General features: G+C 35.4%; 1 protein-coding gene and 1 pseudogene across 1 annotated transcript in view; both read right to left on the bottom strand.

Annotated features, from left to right (window-relative positions):
• LOC109113027 overlaps positions 1-18,237 on the bottom strand; it is a 33,637-nt pseudogene extending 15,400 nt beyond the window's left edge.
• Positions 18,238-18,636: 399 nt separating this feature from the next.
• Positions 18,637-25,960, bottom strand: part of rab32a (RAB32a, member RAS oncogene family) — a 19,545-nt gene continuing 12,221 nt past the window's right edge. The window contains exons 2-3 of the mRNA XM_019125648.2: positions 23,016-23,293; positions 18,637-19,662 (exon numbers count right to left, since the gene is read on the bottom strand). Coding sequence (XP_018981193.1) covers positions 19,513-19,662; positions 23,016-23,293 — 428 coding nt within the window. The 3' untranslated portion in view covers positions 18,637-19,512. The remainder of the gene's footprint in view (positions 19,663-23,015; positions 23,294-25,960) is intronic.

Here is a 25,960-nt window from a genome sequence, read left to right on the forward strand (position 1 = left end):
ATAGTAAAGGCATTTATAATGGCGAAAGATTTCTATTTCAAATGAATGTTGTTCTTTTGAAATTTCTATTCGTTGGTGAATTCTGAAAAAAAGTGCATCACATATATTAAACAGCATACTTGTTATTGTTATTGTAATAAGAAATGCTCATTGGGCACAAAATATGAAAGATTTCTGAAAGATCACGTGACACTGAAGAGAGGAGTAATGGCTGCTGAAAATTAAGATTTGCCATTATAGGAATAAATTACATGTTATGATATATTAAAATAGAAACTAGTCATTTAAATTATAATAATAATTCACAATATTAATGTTTTTACTGCTTTTTTAAGTTGATGTTGCTACTCAAATGTAATTATAATCAAATGTAATCCCAAATGTAAAAACAAAAAGAATATTTATTAAAGTACACACTAGTAAAAATATTACTATGCAGGCACATATAAAGTTTGTCTTTTCCTTCAAAACCCTACCTTAAAGTATGATGTATTACATTGATGTGCATACATATCTGGCTTCGTACAAATCAGCAACATCCTGCAAAACACATCATTATTAGCATATTGTAGCTCGCAGCTTAATAGGAATTTAAATACGAGGAGTTAATGTGACAAAATAGCAAAGGATTTGCATAATATGCCATACACCAGTGATTCTCAATTCCAGTCCTCGTGTACCACCGCTCTACATATTTTGCATGTCTCTCTTATTTAACACACTTGATTCAGATAACCAGCTTGTCAGAAGAGAACTGTGTATTCTGATTGACAGGGTCCCTACACAGTGTTCAGTGCTCCCTACTCCCTGAGCACGGGAAATCTGTTGAAGTTTACTTCACTTTAGAAAATTCATTCATGGATTTGCGGTATGCCACGACCTGCAGTGTCTCAACACACACAAGACAAAACACAGAAGTGTGAAGTGTGACATAATATATCTCTGTAAATAAACTATTTAAAAATTCAAGTCTCGCACACTTTAATACCCTTTAAATATACGCTCCCTTTAAACTGGAATCATGGCAGAATATCCTGCGATGTCCACTTCGCAGGGCACTTACGGTTGAACAGAAAAAACATCTGAAGTGATAAGAGAAACATACAAAATGTGCAGGGAGGTGGTACGCGAGGACTGAAATTGAGAACCACTTGCTTTGACTATTGCTAGAGATGACTGACCCTTACTGGAAGCATTTAGTGAAGTTGAGCAGATCCACCCAGGTCTCCAGCAGTGGGGGTTTGTCTGATGCTAATGCATCCTGGGAGAGAAGCAATGCACCACTGGACTCTTTGGCTGTCTGCAGCCTCTCCTTATCTTTTACGTCTGTCTCTTTGTCAGGGCCTGAAGTTGACTTCACTTCTTCTTTATCTTGGAGATTGAAAAAAAAAAAGTGTTATACAATAGTCTACTACATAACAAGTAAACAATGAAATGCTGGTAGGAATACACATTAATGACCTTGTCTTTTTGAGTGTTGAAATAGTAAGGCTGCATTACATTATCAAGTAATAAAGGCCTGAAGTGATATGTAAATTTCTAAGGTGTTTGAAATTAGATTCTCCAAATAAACAGAGAAATACTATATGGCTACTACAGAAAAAAAAAAATAAGAAGAAATTTGAGTCTTACACTTTATACAGCACTTTCAAAGATCTATGGAAGTAAATCAAGAAAATTTTCTGTAAAATAACAACTTATTGACAATCTTACTTTTTTTAGCATTGTGTAGCTGTCATTATAAAGGGCCTCATAATGGGACTTTGATGCCCACTGTTGGGGAAGCTACTCAAAATTTAAAGTCGTGATGAAACAGAAGTAGTGACAAATCTTTTGAGCTGTATTGCCACATGCCTCCATGTGAAAAGGATTATTGAAAAGAAAAAAAGTAGGGTAGGACTTGGTTCTATGCATCCTTGTTGAATGAACAGGGGCAGACTTACAGCATAGATGATTTGTCCACAATAAGATAAATAACATGTATTTAGAAAATAGCGAATTTTTCATTTCTTGACGACTGTATATATGTGGAAGTTTAGGCAATCAACTACTTTGAGAATAAAAATGAAATATTTTAAACCAGCATAAAATATTTTTCTAGGATAGATTAGCTTTCTAGGCTGACAGTGAATCAGTGATTCATTTTTTTGAAGAGGGTTCATTTGTGTTTATTGTCCCAGCAATGAAGCAACAACAGCGTTTTGCCACTGCAACTTACTAGAAAGTAGCTTGTTACTATTTTAAAAACAGACAATCTAATGTTACACTACTGAAAAATGTAGTCAAGTTAGCAATAACTCTCAAACATTGCAAATGAGTCATTAAAAAAATACTTTTCATGAATATACCATGATTAACTCAGTGGTACCAATCAGTAAAGCTCATTTAGCCAATCAGGCACTGTACTGAATTTATAAAAATGCTCTTTTATTTGTGTCATTATGCCAATTTTGCAAAATACTGTTATATATTGCAGCTTGAAATCACTGCACTCAGTGTGATATGCTGACGTATTAGACCATGATTACATAGATACTGTAGCAAAGCCATTCACTCCATTTACTTATCCACAGGTGTTACTAAGCAACACACTGGGCTATCTGGGAAAGCACATAATTGGCCTGTCGTGATGAGGGGCGAGCACATGATAACGATCACAGAGATAGAGATGATGCTATGCGTCTATGTGTGTGTGCATCTATATTTGTGCTGATGAAAAGAAGATGGATTGGATGGAGGAAGAGAGGGATAAATGAGAAAGTGCAATTGTGAAGGCAGCCAGCTATCATATCATTACAGCAACTATTAGCCTAACTGCTCTGATAGCTAAACAATGACTTGAGGGTGATAAGTGAGGCGAATTATCATCTGCCTAATCTGTCAAATTCATTCTTTTCACTTCACTTTCATTGTATTGCACATTGTTACAGAAGCACTCAACTGAAAACGAGTAATGCTTTCTCAGTCTTCCAACTGAAAAAAACTTGTAAATGATGGCATGGATTATTTGAATAAAAATATTTCGCTTGAGGTCTTTCTAGGACAGCTTTCAACCTCAAAATTACTGCTCACTGCGAAAGGTAACACATACCACCAAACATAACTGGTGAATATGAGCATTATACATATACAATATATTACAGTGAATGCCATGTGTTTGAATGACAGGGCGGACTGAGCCATGGCATTGCTTACACGTCTCACCATTGGCGATGCTGTCGTCCTTTTTCCATGTGTTTGAATGACAGGGTGGGGAAATGGAGGGATAAAAAGTGCAGAGGGTGAGCTGGGAGAGACATGGCAGAGGAGGGCAGAGGAAAGCAGTGTAGACAGAGGATGTCCACATTCATCCAGTCAGCATGTGCTGAGCCCGTTTGGCTTCCAGAACCCAATGAAAAATCCTCTAATCTGACATCTGGACTCGAACCAGAAAGGGTTTTCTCCTTCAATGAACTGCTCACAGGAGAGTGAGTGCCATAAACATTAAGGACACTCGAATGGTGACAGGATAAGGGGACACAGGTTTGATAAAAAATAAATAAATAAATAAATAAATAAAAAAGAGCTGACAGGATAAGGGGACACAGCTTTGATTAACATGGCAGGCTTTACTCGCTAACTGAAACACCTTTTTATAAAACGATTAATTTTTTTTTACTCTTTAAGTAACCTGTTGTGATTCCATGGAAACAATCCAGCTAAAGGCCTTAAACATTCCTCCAATGTGCTTTTTTTCCCCCATGATTGAACCCAACCTCGGGTCACTTAGAAAGCTTTTTAAAGCCAGAGGAGTCGTCCGACTGTGCAACTTAAATGTGGAGGACAATTAGGGGCTCTCTCTATGCCATGTCTAACGAACGACAGCGCCAGTGATTCAGAGATAGACTGTGACTCACCACAGATCTGAGGTGAAGAGAAGAGGAGAGAGGAATGGAGAGCAGAGGGGAGTGAGTGGGATAGAAGAAAACCAGCAGTCTAGCAATGTTAATGTAATTTTTTAATATGGTAGTAAACACCTCAGGGTGCATTCCACACATTACTGCGGTAAACCAGCTACTGTTCATACCCAATGCATTAATGATTTTATTTTTTTGCGAACTATTCCTGTAAGGGTACATCAATCCAGTTAGATCCCACAGGCACACATGGACACTCTACAAACTACACGGAAGCTATCCGTCTCAGTCCGATCTAAGCTGAACCCCTTGTGCGACATCCACGCTGATGACTGACAGGCTAATTGTGCTGCTTTTTATATCATTCCGAGGACATGACCTGTCCTTTTATGCATCGAGGCACAGGTGTTTTACCATTCTCTATCTCTCTAATGCTGGATCTGCCAAAGGCGCTCTCTTGATTAGTGAGACAGGCAGAGTGACATTGGAGCTGGAAAGAGAGAGGCGTTAGAGGATGTCATAGCCTGTCTCGGCCTCCCGGCCACCAGTCACACCACAGCCAGAGAGCAGAACATTTTAATGCACACTGCTTGTACAGATGGCATAAACTGAAACACACGACCACACACAGTGCAACCCCTGGAGTACAGTCAAACCCTCGACTGCATCTGTTCAGAGAGAGCAGTAAACATTCACATGACATAAAATAACTTCAAAAGTTTGGGTTAGTAAGATTTGAAAGTAATGCATACTTTTACACTTTTAAATGTATATTTATTATTTGATTGAAATTGACATTTATAATCCTACAGAACATTTAAATTATGATATACTGTATATGTGTACATTATCACTGTTTCCACAAAACTATTAAGTGGCAGAATGGTTTTCAGCATAGATAATTTGTTTTTTGAGCACCAAATCAACATATTAAAGATATCTGAAGGATCATGTGAAGACTGGAGTAATTGCCGCTGAAAATTCAGTTTTTTTATATTTTAAACAGTTATTTGAGATTGTAATAGTATTTCACAACACTTCAGTGGCATCCTGTGTATTAAGACGTTTTGGGTGATGTCATTCTTAGTGTTGTCATCTTCACTATTATCCATTTCAGAAAAGGAGGCCTGATTAGAATTATACCCATGCCTCTTTACACCTGTTCCCTAAACACACACACACACACACACACACACACACACACACACACACACACACACACACACACACACACACACACACACACAAACACGCGCACACACAAATATGGCATGTAATGAGAAGCCTAACTATTTTGTGTTTGTATCCGAAAAATATGCAAAACAAAACCACCAATTTTTGAGGTTAAACATAAATTTCTTTTGGTCTAAAGAGTTTCAGACTACTTAAGTGCGACTGAATGCTGTTTTGTGCTCGAGAGCAGCACAATGAGAACCTCAGCACAGTCTCTGTCCATTTGACTCTCCCACACAACCAATTACTGCTATTGGCACTCAGAGTGCTAATGTAATCTTAATTGGTAGTGTATTGCTGGGAATAGAACGGCCCTGGACACACACACACACAGATAATCCATGTCTGGTGGGTAGCAGACATGCCATTTGGTTCAGTTTTGACATACCAAAACTTTTCCATTACGTTCAGGTTTTCCACTGACAGATCTGAGAAACTGTGTATTACTGATTGATTGATATGAAAAAGTACTCAATACCACATAGTGTACAGAGAAATTAACATAAATATACATACAGTACATAACTGTTTGGCAGTAGAATCACTACTGTTCAGAATCAGAACTAGTGATGCCTGATTTCCACATATATCACTCTTTTGAGTCAGTTCTTTCTAATGACTTACAAATTGGTTTACAAGTCAGTCTTATGGTTTTAAATGAGTAGTTGTGTTTGTCGAATTAAACAGAATTTTATTTTTTAACATAAAAGAAAGTCAAACATTTTTGGAAAATCATGAGGGTGAGTAAATGGGTTTTTATTTTTAGGTTAACTACACCTTGAGCTTCGTCACATACCCAGTATTTCTGGTTGTCCTCCCCTGACAATGCCTACATTCAATTCTGAAAACTATCCCCGGAAATGCATCCTATGATTTGCCAGCAATAAAGGTGGTTTATTAAGTTAAACACCTGCATGTGAAGCCTGTAAATGATTCTATACTGCAAGTAAATACATTAGCGACTTTCTCTAAGGGATAGTTTTCAGCTTAGCTTGGCTATTTTGGCTGAAATGTACTGTAATTGGCAGCACAATCTGCAGTACACACACACACAGTTTACATGTCATGTGCAGCCATAGTCATGAATTTGATTTTGATAAAGGGGCTGGAAACTTCAACGAACTGCTCTGGCTTCTGAACAGGGGATTCTAAAGAGCATAAACATTTTTGATCCAACCAGAGCAATTATATATCATAATTTTCAACAATACGAATTATGATATGAATATCATAATATATATCATAATAAATACATGAGAAATTAAAACATAAAAACACACATCTTACATACCCTCGGGTTCATCAGTAATGTCTGCTTGCGGCCGGATGAGTTTCCATTGAGGAACTGGGGGAGCTTTATGAGGGGCCACCAGGGGACAGTCTCGAGTGCAGGTGAGCAGCACAGGGTGACTGAAGAGCTGAGAGAGCCCATACTGCCTCAGACTCTAAGATTAATCAGCCTGGAGAACACACCGCCCACCACGATCATAGATTAATAGAAGAGAGACTTAATAACGGATTAGACAGCCAGTGCTAATCCAAACTGAGCCAAATATTGTTTGAAACTAAGAGAAAGGGAGTGAGAGTACCAATTGAGGCAGGTTTGCACATTAATGAGCTTTAAAGTAAGTGTGCTCGGTGGAGGCGGTGGAGGCATATCAAACAAACTGGGTGATGATATCGGTTTAAAGCAAATTATTCTAATGAGCACATCCCATAGGTGACTTCATTGTCATACTATTCAATGATAATATAATATAATATAATATAATATAATATAATATAATATAATATAATATAATATAATATAATATAATATAATATAATATAATATAATATAATTTTAACAAAAAAAAAAAAAACGATTTATATTATATTATATATTGTATTACCATTCAAATGTTTGGGTTCTGTAAGATTTTTGTGTCTTTTTCTCACCAATGCTGCATTTATTTAATCAAACATACAGTGTCAGTGTCACATGATCCTTTAGAAATCAATGTTACAAATCAGTTCTAATATGCTGATTTTTTCAGGCTTATTTAAAGATAAAAGTTCAAAATAACATATGAAATCTTTAAATAATTTCAAATAATTTATTTGAAACAGAAACCTTTTTAAACATTATAAATGTCTTTACTGTCACTTTTAATCATTTTAACACATCTTGCAAAATAGAAGTATGAATTTATAAATAAAAATAAAAAAAACTTGTAACTTGTAAAAGGTAGTGTATATTCTATATATTCTAAACACATGCTTACCATCCTTGCAAGCACTGGGGTTCTTTTCTCCATCAGATGCAAGGGTTAGTAACTGGCACACACTACCGTCTGAGGAATAGGACCAGTGGCTGAATCAGAAAGAAGAAAGAGAGAGAGAGCGAGAAAGAGCATTGGTAAAAAATATATGAGCCCAAATATATGAGCCCAAACTAGCTAAAAAAAAAAAAAAAATATATATATATATATATATATATATATATATATATATATATATAACTAAAAGAAATATACATGAAAGGTGTCATTTCTACTTTACATGCATGGAAAAACTTTGCAGGCCCTCAAAATCTAAGTTGAACTTTTTTCCCTTTGTCAGGTTTCCATCTCTTTAATACTTAAAAAGCATAATATAATGAATGGAGCACAGACTATTCTGAATGAGAGGAAGAGAGAATGAGTGGATAGATCAAGGCATGAGCTTCAAAGAAAAAGGCGTGAACAACAGAGAGGGCACTGTTATCTGTCAAACCATATTTTCCTAATTCACATAGCACGCAAACTTCCAGTGTAGAGGAAGGAACAGAGGCACTGCAATATCAGTGTTTGATCTTCATCTCCCAAGGCCATCTCTGATCTCTTATCAGGCCATCAGTGCCCTGACTGTTACATGATCAAGCTCAAGGCCAAAAGAAAGAGAGGGAAAAAGAAAAGAAAGAGGCAACACTCAGCTTGTGGGTTAAATTACAAAGTTAATTTGACCACTTGCTCTTCATGTTAAGAAACAGAAAATACTGCAAACATTTGAATATTGAGGCACTATCCATAAAATAAAGTACAGTTGGTTACTGGGCATCATCTTAATCTCTCCAACAATTCACAACAAACACTACAATGTTGACATTCTAATAACAACAGCTAACTAATAATGTTTTATATCATTGTATATGTATAATCAATTTATTAACTAATTTAATAATATTTTGCTTGATTTAAATTTTATTTTCTTAATTTTATTCTTAGAAATCAGTATTTTGAACCAACCTCTGAGCCCAAACTAGCTAAATCCCACAGAGTGATAGCTTAATTTACACTGAAACTGCACTTAAAAAAAAAAAAAAAAAAAAAGTTTTAAACTGTATTTAGGTTTGTCCTAAATGTGACAACAGGGCGAAAAACCCCAGAGAAAAAAAAAGAAAAAAAAAATAGATAATATAATATTGGCCACCTGAGGTTGACAGTGAACGTTTTCTAAAGGTTAAGCACCTCCTTTCTGTTTGTTCAAAAAGAAATAAAAAATTATTTTAAGAAGTGCAGGACCTATTTTGTGTCCCATTCATGGAAAATGCCATAAATAGAATGAACAGCGATCATGTGTGTGTATGTTTCAATAAAAGAGATACCACCTTAGGCTCTGAAGATCTAGGCCACGGTACCAAAGTGATATATGTCAAAGCATGTTATAATTTCCAACCCATTAATTAGTATCAAACACCCCGAGGGAGTGATGGGAAGACAGAGGGGATGGATTCATTAAATGGATTAAAGGACCCTATAGATAAGGGGACAGAGCTAACGAAGGAGAGACAGAATGTTTATGCAGGATAACAAGAGAGAGTGCGAATTTCAGCTGCAAACACTGCATTATCCCAGTGTAATCTGAACCACTCACTTGCAGAAGCCAATTATCCAAAACAGTCTATCTGAACAGCAAACCATTAAATCGTTAGTCTCCACAGACCTGTCGGAAATCCATGTTTACATTCATACTGACAATTACACCTCCTTATCACAACAGCACTGAGCTTTTCAAAGCAGGTCGGTATAAAATTGATGCATATTGTGTATGTGTGAGTGTGTGTGTGGTGTGTGTGTGTGATTCACTGCTCTTTGCTCTTCTTGCATATTTCAGTCATAAACTGCACAGTGACAGAATTGACAGTGCTCACCCGAGGCCATGCCAGAGAATTCAATTCAGATCACACTACCTGAGAGAAAAACACTGGCGCACTGTTTACAGTCTGACACAAGCATAAACACAGATTAACACTTCTGCACACTTCTTTGGAGCAAACACAAATACAGTAATGCACACACAAACACAGAAAGGGGGTTGTTTTATTTTTTCATGCTCATGATACACAACTGGCAGTGATGGCTGTGGCACTGATTCCATAATACATGAACCTGCAGAAGAAGTGATGCATGAAGATGGAATAGGGTGGTACTTAAAGACAAGCAGTGAGGCAAGACAGACTTATACATATGAGTCATTTTACCCTTAATGCCCTGCTAAACAAATCTCCATTGCTTTACGGAAAGCTCAATGCCATATTGGCTGCGAATTATTAATAGCCGTTTTCAGAGAGCATATAAAGTGTTTCCTGTATGAGGATCAAATATTCATACCTCAACTACATTTTTCAGAGTGAATAATGTATGGTTAGGAGATAGGAGAAAAGATCCATAAATGAAAATGTCTATATGTATACACACGTACAACACACAAAAAAAGAGATTTCAAACTTACTGTCATTTGCATGGATAGCTGCATTGGGTTGGACGGTCTTTCTGTCTTGGTCGCCACTTCCAGATAAATTCATTTCCATGACTTTTCTATCCTTTTGTGATGACTGAATATGAATTTTCAAAAAGCGAGATCACACTCACAAGGAGTAATTTCTAATTGAAGAAATAATTTGAGCTTTACACGAAAAAAAAAAATGGGGGAAAAAAAGTTGATATCTATGACTTTTTAGGATATTATACATTTCCATTACTTTTTCCATGACAACCACTATTGCAATTTATGTGACTTTTTAGGGTAACGCATTTTCATTACTTTCATAATATTACACATTTATTATATATTATATTTCCATGAATTTTTTTTCCATATTTATAGGCAAATAAATAGTTTGAGCATTGCCAGAAAACAATTAGATAAATGTCTATGACTTTTCCAGGCCCTGAAATCATGTACTTCAAAATTTTCATTTGTATATCTGCTAAAGAGATAATTTTTATCAACATTTTGGTGTGCACTAGCATATAGATGATTTCAAAGCCAATACATACAAAATCAAATTCATCAAAATTTGATGTCATCTAAAAATGAGGTCTTCCACTCTTAACAGCTGGTAGCCACAAAGTTTCAGGTTGATCGTGTGAGGCCTTGAAGATTTTAAGCCTAAATAGCTAATAATACCCCTACTCTCACTGAATACTGCCATTGCACCTACAGTATATGCACAAGGTCAAAATCTTACCATTGTACCACTAAACCTCCACACTGCAACATTCAGAATAAAAATGTTGTGAATTTAAAACAACTATCATAAATGTGGTTTCCATTAGCCTCTTTATTAATTTAATTTTAACGTAGAGTATTAACACAAGGTATCAGAGACTGAGAAACCAAATACTTGTTAAACATTTGATATTTTACACAGTCAAACTTAAATGACTTTGAATCCTGAAGCACTCAGACAATTTTAAAGTTTAATTAGAAAACTCACAAAAAAGAGCCATTTATACAGAAGGTTAACTTGCCATATTGATTCTCTCATTTGCTCTTTCTGCCAGTGTCTTTTAATCAGACATGTCACATACTGTTAATAGACAAATGACTGCAATGTGTGTGTCCGTGTCTGTACCTCTGCTCTTAGGTACTGTGGGAGATTCGCTCTTGATCTCATTCACTTTAGAATCTGTTGTCAGTAGGTCAACAGTCCTGGTCTCCTCCAAGCTCTCTTCTTCCATCTGGAACTGGGGAATACTGTCCTTCAGAAATTCCCAAATTTTCCCTTTATACCAGGATCTAAAAATTACATTAACACATGGAAGATTAGAGTCTGATGTTTTGATCTCCATTGCTTGATTAAAGTTTTACTGTGAATTTTTCTAATAATCTCAGTTGATTAAAGCCTATTTAAGCCTGAAATAACAAAAGACTTGTATCAATCTAATGTCCAGTCACAGGATCAATGGAGGAAACTAATAAAGCTGAACAAACAAGCCTCTGCGCTTTGGACCAATCAGTAAACAGCAATTAGAGGAAAGGCAAGCAATGCTCAATTAACTAGTACAGTTGATCACTACAGCTTGAATAAACAGATGCAAACAACATACTCACTCGCTTGTTTTTAACTTGAGTCTTTAACATTTCACACAGCTACACTACTGGTCAAAAGTTTGTGGTAGGTAGGACTTTTTAAATTATTTTTATTTATTTATTTATTTTTAAGTCTCTTAAGCTTACCTTGGTTGCATTTCTTTAATCAAAGATACAATAAAAACAGTAATATTGTAAAATATTATTATAATTAATAATTGTTTTCTATTTAAATAGGTTTTAAAATGTAATTTATTCATGTGATGGCAAAGCTGAATTTTCAGAAATGTGATCCTTCAGAATCATTCTTATATACTGATTTGGTGCTCAAATAACATTTCTATACTGTGATTTTTTCTTTTTAGGATTCTTTGATGAATAGAAAGTTGAAAAAAAAAACTGTCACTTTTGATTTAATGCTCCCTAGTTGTTATTATTAATAAAAGTATTAATTTCTAAAAAAATAATTTCTGACCCCAAACATTGGAAAGTTAATATCCCTGGTAATCTTTGAAAAGTTTCTTTCCATTTATCTGCTTGCCCATGTTTTCTAATTTCATAATGAAATGTTTAAAAAAATGTTTGGCTATCAGGTGCTACATGGATTTCTTGGACTCTCTGATGTTCTGGCAAATATGTGAGCTGGAATGAGATACGACTACAAGATCCTGCAGTAAATGGTCTCAGGAGACCCTACTTTGATACACACACACACACACACACACACACAAAATGATAGCATTCTAGAAGGTATGGCAGCAAGATGTGTGGACTCATCTCACAGCAATTTATTTCTCCAAAATACGAGCTTAAGTTCTCTGAATGTGTGTACTGGTCTCTGAGGAGTCTATGAAACACGGAAACTCATCAGAGCGTAAATTACAAGACACCACGCCGTGTTTTCCAAAACAGAGCAGATGTGAGAGTTTTGCTGAGGAAGTGACAACAAACTAGAGACACTAGAGAAGAGAAAGTTACATGCAAGCTTCACAACAACATTCCTGCAGCAACTCGATAAAGCCGGAACGGCGGTGAGGACCAGCCATTTGTTTGCAGAACAACAACGTAGTGTCTGCAGCCAATTTCCTCCTAATAAGGATGGCATCTGTGCACACTGTGAGCAAAACAAGGACATTCTGTGGATCGCAGAGCACAGCTTAATGAAGCTTGTTAGCAAAGACCACAAACATAAAGACAATGCTATAGGCTGAGAGAATGAATAACTATAAAACTTGTGAGAGACAATGTTGAACATTGAATGCATGAACTGAAACATATACATGGATGAACTGTTCACAATTACAAAAAAAATATGCATTTAAAAAATAAATTGGGTGAATTTCCTTTTCATGTCAACCTGTTGGTTGTTTAAAAACAATGCACATTTTCTTATACCGTATAAACCATGTAAAAATGTACAGTGCAAAATAAAACTTTGGATACGCCCAAGGCAAAGTAGGGTTTTTGACAATATCAGTATAAATTCTTATCATTTGAAATAACTTTGCATTTATAAGGGAATTCTCCAAACTGCCTGTCCTATGTAGGGTCACAGAAAAGTTGTACAAATCTTAATTGGCAATCAAACTATAAATCATTTAACTTGTGATGAATAAACCAAAAAAGAAACCTGGGCCATATTTAATCTAATAATCAGGCATCACAACTGCCATAAGGCCATACAATACTATTATTATTCAATAAAAAAAGACATTTATTAATGATATAGGCTTAAATAATAATTTCAATAACTTAATCATGCATTTTAGCCAATAAATGGTAATAATTTATGCTGACCTTTGACTAATACTCCACTTTGAAACCCACAGTATTTGGAAACTTTAAGAATATGTAACATGTAATGTGTGAGATTTTTCTGAGGAAGTGTTTGAAGAGAGCCTTACTTTAAAGGAATGATCTCCAGTAACCAGCCAGTGAGACAGTGGATGACTGTAAACTCTCCAAACTCTCTTCTGGAGCCTGACACTGGAATACTGGAGAGACAATATCATAACATCCACTTTACACATCTAACAGGTTAGTTGTTACCTGGACATCCATACAACACATACAAATAGGTTTGGGTACATCCTAAAATACTATCAATTGTTCTACATTCAGTAAGGACTGCAGGAATATGCACACTCAGTTCCAGTTCCACTATGTGCCATTTCAGACATTGATCTGTGCATGTCTGTGTGTGTGTGTCTGTGTGTGTGTGTGTGTGTGTGTGTGTGTGTGTGTGTGTGTGTGTGTGTGTGGTGTGTGTGTGTGTGTGTGTGTGTGTGTGTGTGTGTGTGTGTGTGTGTGTGTGTGTGTGTGTGTGTGTGTGTGTGTGTGTGTGTGTGTGTGTGTGACCTCTTGCTCTCTTTCTCTGAAGAAACCAGATGGCTGATGCTCTAATTGTGCCTCACCGAATGTTGTATTCAACCAGTCTGGCAGCTATTAATTAACTGCACGATTTCACTGTTCATCTTCACGCAAAGAATCATTCCATCATTATCACTGCCACACAAGAAGACAAGGACACTTTAAAAAGGATGTACAGTGGCTTCAGGTGAGTGACGACTGCGATTGCTTCTATGCCAAACCTTGGCAGTAAAGAATTTTACAGCATGTATGTGTGTGTTAGTAGGGAAAAAGCCCCCTGGAAGGACACCATTGTGCTTTTTGTTTCCTGTTCATATTATTTAGAACCATAAATGATTAAGTGGCTGAGAGATTTCTCATTTCCTAAACTAAATTAAACATTTACACCATGAAAAAGATTACAGCAAGTGGAAGCTACCATTTCAAAAAAGACACTAAAGCATCATTAACATACCATAAAAGTACTCCTTAAATTCTGAGCTCTGCGAGACAATCAGAGTGAAATGTAAGTTGTTACTCAATAATAAACCTCCAATGAGTCCAAGTCAGCTGAAGCTGAGAATTTGCAAAGTCAAATTCTTTAACGAATCATCCAGGCTGGTTTCCTGAACTAGTTCAACCAATTCAGTGAACAAAAATCAGACTCAAAGACATTTGAAACACTTAATTGTTTGGATTATGTTCAAAAACTCCCTCAGTACTGGCCACCTTTAATATGCCTTTAGCCAACAGCATAGGCCAAAGCTCTGATTGGGTCATGGTAGCAGGAAGCAGCAGGTTATCATCCTTGTCAAATGGTAACATGTCACAAACAGTAATCTTCCTCCAACTTCCCTAAGAAAGCAGAAGACAATTCTTGTAAAAAAAAAAAAAAAAAAAAAAAAAGTGCATTCATTAAGACAGCACTGTAAAATATCTTGGTATAAGTCTAAACTGAAAACCATTTTTGTGTGCTGCAAAAAAGCAATAAATAATAATTATGACACGTTTCATCTGGACAGGCCATTAATAAAGCAATGTGTGAGTCTCAGTTTTGTTAAATAATATTAATATACAACAGTATTATTTGTTAAATAATAATATTATATACCACAGTAATATATAATGCAGTTTTAAATGATCTGCTCACTAACAAACTCATCTTAATATAAACAAAACCAAAGGTGCATCAATCAGGAGTCAGATGAGGCTTTAAAGTCCATGGTTCATTAGTGCGTATTTTGTACAGAGTTAAATGCAGTGATAAACATCATTAACTCTAATGGAGTTTTATTAAAGAGAGTGATCTTAGAAGATCAGTCAGCAACAAAGTAACTATTGCCCAGCACACAGGCCTTATCTAAAATGCTCTTGTGCCTGAGAGAGTGTTACTTTACTATTCTTTGACATCAACTGTCAAACAAATCACTCTTACCAGTGTGTAGGTCAGTGTTTGCTCATTTAGTACTAGGAGCTGTTAAGGTAAATAATTGTTTCTCAGTTTCTTGTGCCCAGAGGATAGAGCAATCTGACAGTCATGGTTCTACCGACTCCCTTGGCTCCCTGATAAGCATTGTGTTCTCACTTAATCACTGCCTAGGACACAGCGTCCTTCTAGAAGGAAAATGTGGACATTTGTTACAATATGTGTCCTGTACATTTTTATGCTTATAGCCAATTCAAATAATTTTGGGATTATTTGCCAATCTTGTGAATCACCAACCGGAACCTCTCGTTTATTCAAAATTAAAAAACAGATTAAAAAAAAGATGCTGAAAGAAAATGCAGTGGATATTATCGACAGGAGGTTTTCAATAAAAATATTCAATTATATTAAATTGCTTGTTTTTGTTCCCTCATTTGTAAGTCCCATTGGATAAAAGCATCTGGTAAAAAAAAAAAAAAAATGTTGCACTTATGAATCCTGAATAATGGATCATCTGACATACACATAGTGACATACTGATTAGATCACAGTGTGTGTGTGTGTGTGTGTGTGTGTGTGTCAATGTATCTACTTCAGTGTTACACAATACAAGTATTATGGTGTCAATACTCAACCTGAACTTACCATCCAGTAGAGTTTAATAACATACTTCCCATAGGCATTATAGAGGGGCATGTGATCCTTTGTTGCTTTACAAAGGGAGTAGATGTGCTCCCATGGTTGGAAACTGTTTCTGTGGAGATGTTCTTGTCCTCTCCTGTGGTACAGACTTTCCACAGAATGCAGAGCTCACTAATGACCCATAGCATGAGCTGTGAAATCACCATGCAGAGTTAATGCCAACTAAAGTAATTATTCTTAGTTCCTAGCAGTAATGCAGGCCATCCAAAATTATTTATTGACTCACTTCACTTGAGAGTAAATGCTCATTTGCTGAGGTGAGGTTGAAAGCAGTTTCATTTTCCACCACAACAGGAGTCTGATTTAAAGGATGTGATACATCCATTTCCTATAGATCTACATTGATGAGTTTCAGCTTTCTAGTTTCATCTCAACTCAAACAAACACAAAGTCAGTGTAAATTAATTTCAGTGTTTTATATTATTTATTTATTGTTTGTTTGTTTGTTTGTTTAAAGAAATTAATACTTTACAGGGGCAGCTGTGGCCTAATGGTTAGAGATTTGGACTTGTAACCAGAAGGTCCCAGGTCTGGCAGGAGTTGTAGGTGGGAGGGAGTGAATGAACAGCGCTCTCTTCCACCGTCAATACCCATGGCTGAAGTGCCCTTGAGCAAGGCACTGAACCCCCAGTTACTCCCCGGGCACTGGATATATAGCTGCCCACTGCTCCGGGTGTGTGTGTTCACGGTGTTTTTTTTCACTTCTCACTGCTGTGTGTGTGCACTTGGATGGGTTAAATGCAGAGCACCAATTCCAAGTATGGGTTACCATACTTGGCAAATGTCACTACTTTTACTTCACTTTCACTTATTGAGTATGTACTCTGAAGGATGTTTCCAAGTATGTACTCTTAAGGAGGCAGGAAGTTCAACCTTCCCTTCTGGATTATCAAAGAACTGTTGAATGTTGTTACATAAAATGCTCAGCATGGTTTTGGATTCACATTCAAAGGAAAGCAAATACAAAACAGAATAAAAGCCATTTTAAAAAATAATGACCAAATTGCAAAATGCACAGTGCCAACCACTGACTCATCAACTGAAATTCTACATCTCTCCATCCAAGCAGTGTGCTGAAACAGATTCTACTCTCACCAACTGACCAATTATGACATTGCTCTGTTAAGCTTTTTATAAAGGAAAGACATTGAATATTAAATCATGTTCTATTCATTAATTCTCACCTTGCTATTCTTAGAGGCTTTGGCTGCATCCCATTTCTCACCACTGACCTCAGTGTCACTCCATTCCGGCCAGAGAGAGATCAGACTCTTCTTTGGCTCTTCAGGACTTTTTTTTTTTTTTGATGCACTGACCAATGAAGGTGCTCTATAGACAGTACCCTTTTAATGTTATCTATTAAAAAATATGACTATTTAATATAATTTCATTTGTATAATGTTTTATGATTGGTCTTTTCTTTTTCTTTTTTTATATCTTAACTGCATATTACTATCAATCTCTCTCAATTCAATTCAGTTCAATTCAGTGTTGCTTTACTGGCAAGACTGTAAATGATACAATATTGCCAAAGCTTAGACTACATGTACAAAAAGATAAAATAATAATAATAATAATAATAATAATAATAATAATATCTACCTATATATAGGCTTAAAACTTTTCCTTTATTCTGGAATTGGGGTTGTAATTTATAATAGGATTGAAACATTCATTAATAGAAATTTGTAAGAATAAAAGAACTATGTGTATTAACCTATGGGTAACCGCAAAGAAAATGTAGTTAACGTATAACGTTACGTTATTAATGTTAGAAAAGTAGGCCTGTTGTTAATACAAAATACACAAAAATAAAATCTGCCGGGAAAATGTAATACATAAATGTTTCATATTGTTAAATTCAAAACTACCGACCTGCAATATTTTACTAAACATAAACAAGTTTTGTAAGCTAAGGATAAACAAATATATATGGTGAAATAAATGTTTTATTAACTATATTATATGTTATGCTAAGTGACAGGATCGCTTGGGATTGCCGACAGCACGAGCGCAGGACGAGCGCTTTATTATTAACATCTCGCGCCAATGACCTCCCCCTGACCTCCTCAAAAAAAACCTTGAATCTATCCACTGTCATTTAGAGATGGGAAGAAAGCCTTGTCTCTTTTCTCCTCTTTCGAACAATTTGTTTCAAAGAACCAATTCTAAAAACTGAATCAGCTCAGCTTAGTACCTTTTACGTCAACACATAATCACGACAGCTAACATCTCATCATACCTGTTTGGTATTGATCAGATCAGAACGGCTTTGTGAACCCACATAATCAACATTATGACTTAATTAACCCATTCCTAGTCCATCTACTGCCTGATACATGTATGGCAAGAAAACTGCTTGTGATTTTTTCTGAAATTGATGGCACACTTGCACTACAGCACCTGCAAATTAAAGCATGTGTATTAAAGCTTAACTGATTATGTCCCCTTTTCAAATCATACACAGCTCATCCCCCATTTTAAAATGGCCTAAGGCAATATTTGAACTGCAATTAATCCAGGATTTTAATAGCATTCTGAATTCTCATTCTGCTTTGAAAAGACAACCAATTACTACTGCATACAAATCTTCATATTATCATAATTATATTATAATGAAGCTTTTGTTAGAATTAACAATTTTAAGGCACATCCTCTCACATATTCTTTGAGATCATACAAGAAAAGACTATGAACGGTTTAAAAAGTTTTATTCTGTCATTGTTACATCAACAAACATTTTTTGTTTGCAAACTTGACAAATTTGTTCCAGCATATTAAAATATATGTTTGCCTTCAGGTCATTTTAGAATAAAGCCATGGACAGAGCAAATGTTCAGATCCCTCATTAAGTACCAATTTAAAAACAATCAATAAACATATTTTGACATTATCATATACAAGCCTGAAGAAACCCAACATGATCTTACTCTCTGAACCACATATGTACATGCTTATAGGCCCATGATTCCTATAGATCTCTCATTAGAGTACAATTAATTTTCTTTTCTTGATCAAATTATTTTGTGGTAAGAGCTTAAAGACTGATGGTTGGATCTTCACAACAGACTAAATGCCCTGGGAATATGTACTATTTTGCCATAAAGTGACATCTCGAGAACTGCGATTCCCAGCAGCAGATGCAAAAAGTCCACAATATGTTAAAACAGCTCACCCTCTGTGACAAAGGCATTTGTTTAATCTAATTTCGGCTAAGAACTTTTACTGGTATATGCCTGGTCCTATGACACCCATTTAGTTTCATTCGTTTAAGCAAGATTACAACAAGCACATACTGAAGTAACTTGCTTGACACTTTTAAAAGGACAAACACACCACATAAGAGTGAGAGAGAAAAACTGGTCATTAAAAGCATCAGATGTTTATATCTGATCATCTGTCCTTTGGCAGTGATGTCTTCTCCCGTTTTAGAGCACAAAACTGTCGACCCCTGGTTATGTATGTGATCTGTGGCAGGGGTTCGGGATGAGGTGAGATTGGGGGATTTGTAAAGCTCGGTCCCTGGCCCCCTTTCCACAGCAGATGATGGGACACACAAGAGCATCCACACTAGCAGCAACCTGACTTGCTCTCAGCAAGCATTGTTTGTTGGTCCAGTTTAATCTTGTCACCATTGTTCTCTTCATATGGAAGACCTTTATCGTTGAGAAGGATGTTCTCCACCAGAAACCGGGCAGCCTCATCAACGTTGATGTTTTCCTGAAGTGAAAAAGAGTCAAATGTTAAAGGGATAGTTCACCTGAAAATCATTCCTCATGTTGTTCCCAACCTGAATGACTTTCTTTATTCTGTAGAACACAAAAGATGATATTTTGAAAATTGTTTCTTGAAGTGTATTTGAAAATGCAATGAAAGTCAACTGCATCCAAACATCAGTGGACCTCACTGATTTTCACTGTATCAAACACACACACACACATTCTTCAAAATATCTTCTTTTGTTGGAATAGCACTGGAACCTTTCCAGAATTCTGAGATCATTTACAGAATTGTCAATAGACATAACTTGTTAAGCTAAAGTGAGTGCTGCTTAGTGAAGCTTCGAGAGGTACTTCAGCATGAAGCTGGATTGATGGCACCCGCCTACACGACCTCTCTATTCTCATCACTCTTTCGAGACAATATACTGTCTTTCCATTTACATGCCTCTATCCCTAAGCAGTCTGCAGCTTCAAAGTGGAAGAGAGTGAATGAGACTGATTTGAGGAAAAGGGCAGAAAACAGAAAGGTTAAACAAAAGCCAACCATCCATATTTATCATTCACCCGGTGTACTGAATACAATACAGGTGGCACGGCCATGCTAAGACACAATTACCGTTTCTATGAGACAACTGATGTCCAGCAGTATGGAGAGCAAGAAAAACAAAATAATCAAAAATGCAAATACTGTACATGAGCCTATGGAACACTATCTGTTTGCAGTGGCCGGTGTAAATAACTTGAATCTTCAAGCTTGTTAAGAACACCATTAGACTGTTTTGAGGCATGTCAGAAAGTGTTCTTTGCCTTTGCTTGTTTTGAAGGGTGGTGACCTGTTGTGACCTCTTTTGGTAAAAAGGATGGTTGAAATTATTGCCATTTAGAGATCTACATGGGCCATTAAGAAGCTTACTTGAAACTTAAAGACCTGTTATGAAATTATAATGATAGTCAATTAAAACTAAAGAGCTCACAAGCCCTGTAGCCTATTGGTCTGCCCACACAAAGCGTTACAAAACTGCAAAAAAAAAAATAATAATAATTCATAGTAAGTATTTTGCCCTATTCTCCTAAACATTTTTAAAATGACATTTTCTTTAGAAGCAAAAAATGTGCATAAGACACTTTAAGTTTAGTTTTCTTGTTTAATTTGCACTTCTTTTAAATTTTCTCAGATTTATGCTTAAAAACAATTTTGTTTCTAAAATAAATTTATTTTTAAGGATGTTTATCCTTGTCATTATAACTGAAATTATAGGTGGAAAACAAGGTTTTTTTTTTTTTTAATGCTTTTTTTTTTCATTTTTTTTTTTTTGTATGGATTTTTTTTTTCTAATTTATATATAAATTTATTATTTCTCATCATTGCTATATTATATGTTCCAATGTCACTTTATATCTCACAATATGACTTAATTTCTTACAACTGTTATCTTCTTACAACTGCTATCTGTCATCTCACAATAATTTTTAATTTCTTTATTATTTTTTTTACTCTGAGGCAAAATGGTCTTCCATAATTTTACACAACTGTCATTTGTTCAAAAAAGTGGGACAAAGTGCACAAACAAAATACACATGCAGTCCACTGGGAGAGGAGTGACAGTAGGAGATATAAAGCGAGAGACCCCGATAGATGAGAGCGTACACATTTACCATACACAAACATATGCACGTGCACAAATACACACACATTTACACACGACAGGTGCCAGAGATCCCTGCCAGACATCTGTGTGCTTGAGTCCCTAATGGAGGGATCTATTTCAGAAACATGTGGTTATTATGAATGACTATTGGTAATGGTTCTGTTTTATGTTTTAAGGTTAGGAACTGACACTGCTACAGACAGAATCCGAACAAACACTTTTTAAGTAGCAAGACAAAATCAAGATATATTTAAGACCAAAACATGTGACTTGGAGAATGCATTTCAAGGGATATAATTTAACAGGGAGTTAAATACCAAGACACAGAATTAACAAACAGACATTTCCTTCTCCTCCTCCCTGTTCCTCTTTTCTTCCTTCTCTCATTCCAGAATATCTCTTTAGCCAACTTAATTTATTCAGACCCACCTAGCATCCATCAAATGTGTGTAAGAGATTAATGTGCAAAATATTTCAAAGAAACTGCTGATGTAAGACTCTAAACACACATATTTCATTACCTTTTGCAGCGTTTTTAAGATTCAGCTGATACTGTAATATATGTGACTATGGATCTTAGTCAGGAATGACAAACATTTGTAATAGAAACCATGTGAAAGTCAGCACACTGCAGGCTGACTTTTAAAAAAATAACTTATCCTGACAACATGATTTCCATGTCACAAACACAATAATAATAATAATAATAGTTAAATAAATAATAAATTGATTAATTTAAAAAATATATATACATAAAGCAAAAATGCACAACTGTTCAGTTTGTGGTCAGGTAGGTGTTGTAATGTTTTTAGTTCTTATGTTCAAAAAGGCTGCATTTATTTGATCAAAAATATAATAAAACTGTAAAATTACGAAATATTCTTATGATTTACTATTAAAATAATTTAGTGCTCAAGAAACATTTCCTATTATCACACTTGAAAACGGTTGTGCTGCTTAATATTTTTTGAAAACTGAAATTTATTCCTGGATTCCTTGATAAATACGAAGTTCAAAAGAACAGGATTTATTTTAAATTTACAAATTTACTACCACTTTTGATCAGTTCAGTGCATCCTGAATAAAAGTATTAAATTCTTTCTAACAGAAATCTTAAATGACTCCAAAGTTTTAAATGGCAGTATAATTTAAAAACTCCTTTTAATAAAAGTAAATTATTAAAAAACTATAAAAAAAAAAAAAAACAATAATATGTATTGCAATGCACTCGGTCAATCTGTAAACATAGCTGTATCAATAAAATTTGATATTCAAGTTTTGGTCAATGTACTAAACGTTGTGCCACTATCACCCTTTTAAATAAGTGCGCAAAGCTTCAGCAGTGCAAGCGGAGATGAAAAATTTCTCCCTCAGAAATCCCATACATCCTGCAGCTTCACGTGATAATTTACACACTGCGCATTTGACATACGTCTGGTGATTCAGGCATGAGGAGTGGCTAATGTTCTTAAGACTGCCGCAGTGGTGCCGTTTTAGCCCTAATACTGTGGAGAATGTCAACCATCTTAAATACTTGATCTAATATGGCAGCTTTCATGGTCGTCTGAGCTGATTAGAGAGGAAATGTAGTAAGAAGCTTCTATTCTTAGCAAAAATGTCTCGTGACAAGTTCTCCTTCAGTTTGACCCAGCAAAAACAAACATTTAAGTGGCTAAGCGAACACAGAATGAGCTTATATTACCTTAGCTGATGTTTCAAACCAACCCAAAAACCCAGCCTCCTTGCAGAAGTTGTCCATAGTTGTGGAATTGTTGGATCCATCTTTTTTCTGGTCACATTTGTTGGCGAGAAGGACAGAAGGGATAGGATTGCCATTGGCCAGTTTCACCTTGCTGTCCAAATCATGCTTCCATTTTGAAACAGCTTCAAATGTAGAGCCTCGAGTAACGTCAAAAACAACAAATGCACCCACTGCCTCCTTATAGTAAACTCTGGTCATGTTTCCAAAGCGTTCTTGACCTAAACATGAGACAAACATATAATAAAAGCAAAATTATTTGGAGTCATAGGTCAAAAAAATATGTAACAAACAAAATATGACAAACACAGCTATTAAGCCAAATTACAAGGTTTATTTTATAACGCATGTTAAAATAAAATAAAAGGATTAAAAAAGTAACCCAACTGAATTTTTATTTAATTAAAAACTGACTAAATAAGGAAAGATTTATTTAATAATTTATTTTATTGTTTTAATAAACAATCAGGTGTACCAAACGATCAAACTGACAAACTTGATTGCAAAATGGATTGGAAAATGGCCAGTGATTGGCTTATGATATGGAAATAAAGCGAACAATATATTGCCTTTTTATTGTTTTTGTCAGCTACAGTTCTTAAATTATCTTCAAGGTAGCTTTTCTCAGCAAATATTGATGAATTGTGCTTAATCAGCAGTGTGTGTGTGTGTATTATATATATATATATATATATTTTTTTTTTTTTTTTTTTTTCATTCAAAATTTTAATTCAACCAAGTGAAACTCAGCTTATTTTCCTAACATGTTCCATATATTTTTATAATGGGAGTTAATGAGAGCATGTTGTTGCTAATTAAAGCAGGTTTATGTTAATCACTGCAATACTGTGCTCTCGTGTTCCAGCCCAGAGAACATAAAGTCTGAGTGATTCTGGTCACAATCAGTCTGAGATGTGCTGCTCGGTCTCATAGTTCATCTTGCCTGGGGAGGGATAAAGCCTAGCACAGCGCAAAATCTTTGAAAGCTAGACAGACAGAAAAAAGGAAGAGTGGAGCGAAAGATTCGCTCAGCGGTAGTTGCTAATAACACATCAAAGAACTGACTCAGTGCACACACCACTCTCATATCCCTCTCACCTAAATTCACCACACTCGCTTATGCCATTTCATGTACTGGCTTAATATGTAAAAATCAAGAGAACACACCAAGCTTTTATATTCAAGTGTACATTTGTAAATGTACAAAACATGCCATTAATTCTGACAAGCTTAAAAGAACAAAAAAAAATGAGCTTGACCTCCTTTTTGATATAACACAGTAAGACATTAAAAAGAGATGGTGACAAGAAGGGAAAAATGAAAGAGAACGAGACAAGACAACAAGAGGGAGACAAGCAATAGACAATTAGAGAAAGAGAAAATGGTAGAAAGAGACAGTGAGCTTTCTTTTTCCTAGATACCAAATTGGTTCTAATATTGAACTAAAGAGACATGCTACTGTAGGCCTGTTGCTTGAACTTATTGTTTGAACTTATTACAATCATTTACAATTACTGTGATTAGGGATAGTTCACTTGTAATGAGAAGTGCTTATAAACCAAATGTTGTCCACAAAAAAGAAGCTTCAACAGTGAAAATTAAGAAAAAAAAAAAAAAAAAATTTTATATATATATATATATATATATATAGATATATATATATATATATATATACATACACACACATATACTGCATTAAAATGACGGTATTAATATTTTGACAGTATGCTGAGCTATCAAGTCACAGGCCCATCAGAATGAGATCAGTGACTTGAGGGACTTGGTGTGCTTTTTCCCATAGGAACAAAAAGACTACAAAGCAGTTTCATGAGTCTAGTACGCTGTAGTCTAGTGCTTATAAAGCATTTAAGCCAGAGCCCAAACCACTCTCTCAGATCAGAGTTCAGACAGAGGAAGACTGTGATCACGGGCCTGTCTGTAATGCCTGACATTGCTTTGTTCTTTTTCTCTCACTCTTCGGAGTATGAGAGAAACTGAGGAAGTGCAGCGAGGCAATGCGTGTGTGTTTGTGATAAGAGAGAGATAGAAGATTCACATCGTTCGCTTCTATGCCAACAGGCTGAAGGATATTGACATTTCTGTGTACAAACAGAACTGAGTATGTAAAATATATTTAATCAGTATTGTAGGAAGTTACATTAAATTTCTAGCTACTCCTGGGTGGAAATACAGCATATGCAAGTAATATTATGCAAATGAGAATGCTGTTTTCCCGAGTATCATGGCTGGTCATCATACCCTGTTTTGGTTATATTAGCAACCAACATTATGATTGTAAGTGTGTTGTCTCTTTTAGAGATGTTCAATAAACAGCAGGTAGTTAATATTGAATAACAATATTTCCGGCTACCGTTTAATTTTGTTCGGCAAAGGAAAACTGAGAAAGTTGAGTGAAGGATTCAATGGCTCGCCCATAATATCAGTCATATGATTAGGCCTAATTCCTGAATGAATCAGTGTTGTTGAATGAATTGGTTGAATGTGTGACTCACTCATAAAGACAATCACTTGTCGCCATCTACTGGCATAATTATGTAACTTACAGAAAGAGTCTGAACGAACCCCCACTCCTAATGCACAAACTGACAACCTTTTTTTATAAAAATGATTTCAATAATTAAGAAGAATTAAGTCTGACAGAATGCAGTGTCCATAAATTTAGTATTTTTACCAGTTTTGTTGTTGCTTATTGCAGTAAAATTACTTTTATTGCATCCTGACTCAAAATCAATGAATCACTGTCAATTGTGCATTTTTATGCAACAGAATAAGCAATATAAATATAGTTAACTGCATTTGAGTCTTAGTAATATCTATTGATAAATATATTATAGATTTGTTCAGAGGCGGGCAGTGGTGAAATATTT

This window comes from Cyprinus carpio, chromosome A20, assembly GCF_018340385.1.
Source record: "Cyprinus carpio isolate SPL01 chromosome A20, ASM1834038v1, whole genome shotgun sequence".
Lineage (NCBI taxonomy): Eukaryota > Metazoa > Chordata > Actinopteri > Cypriniformes > Cyprinidae > Cyprinus > Cyprinus carpio.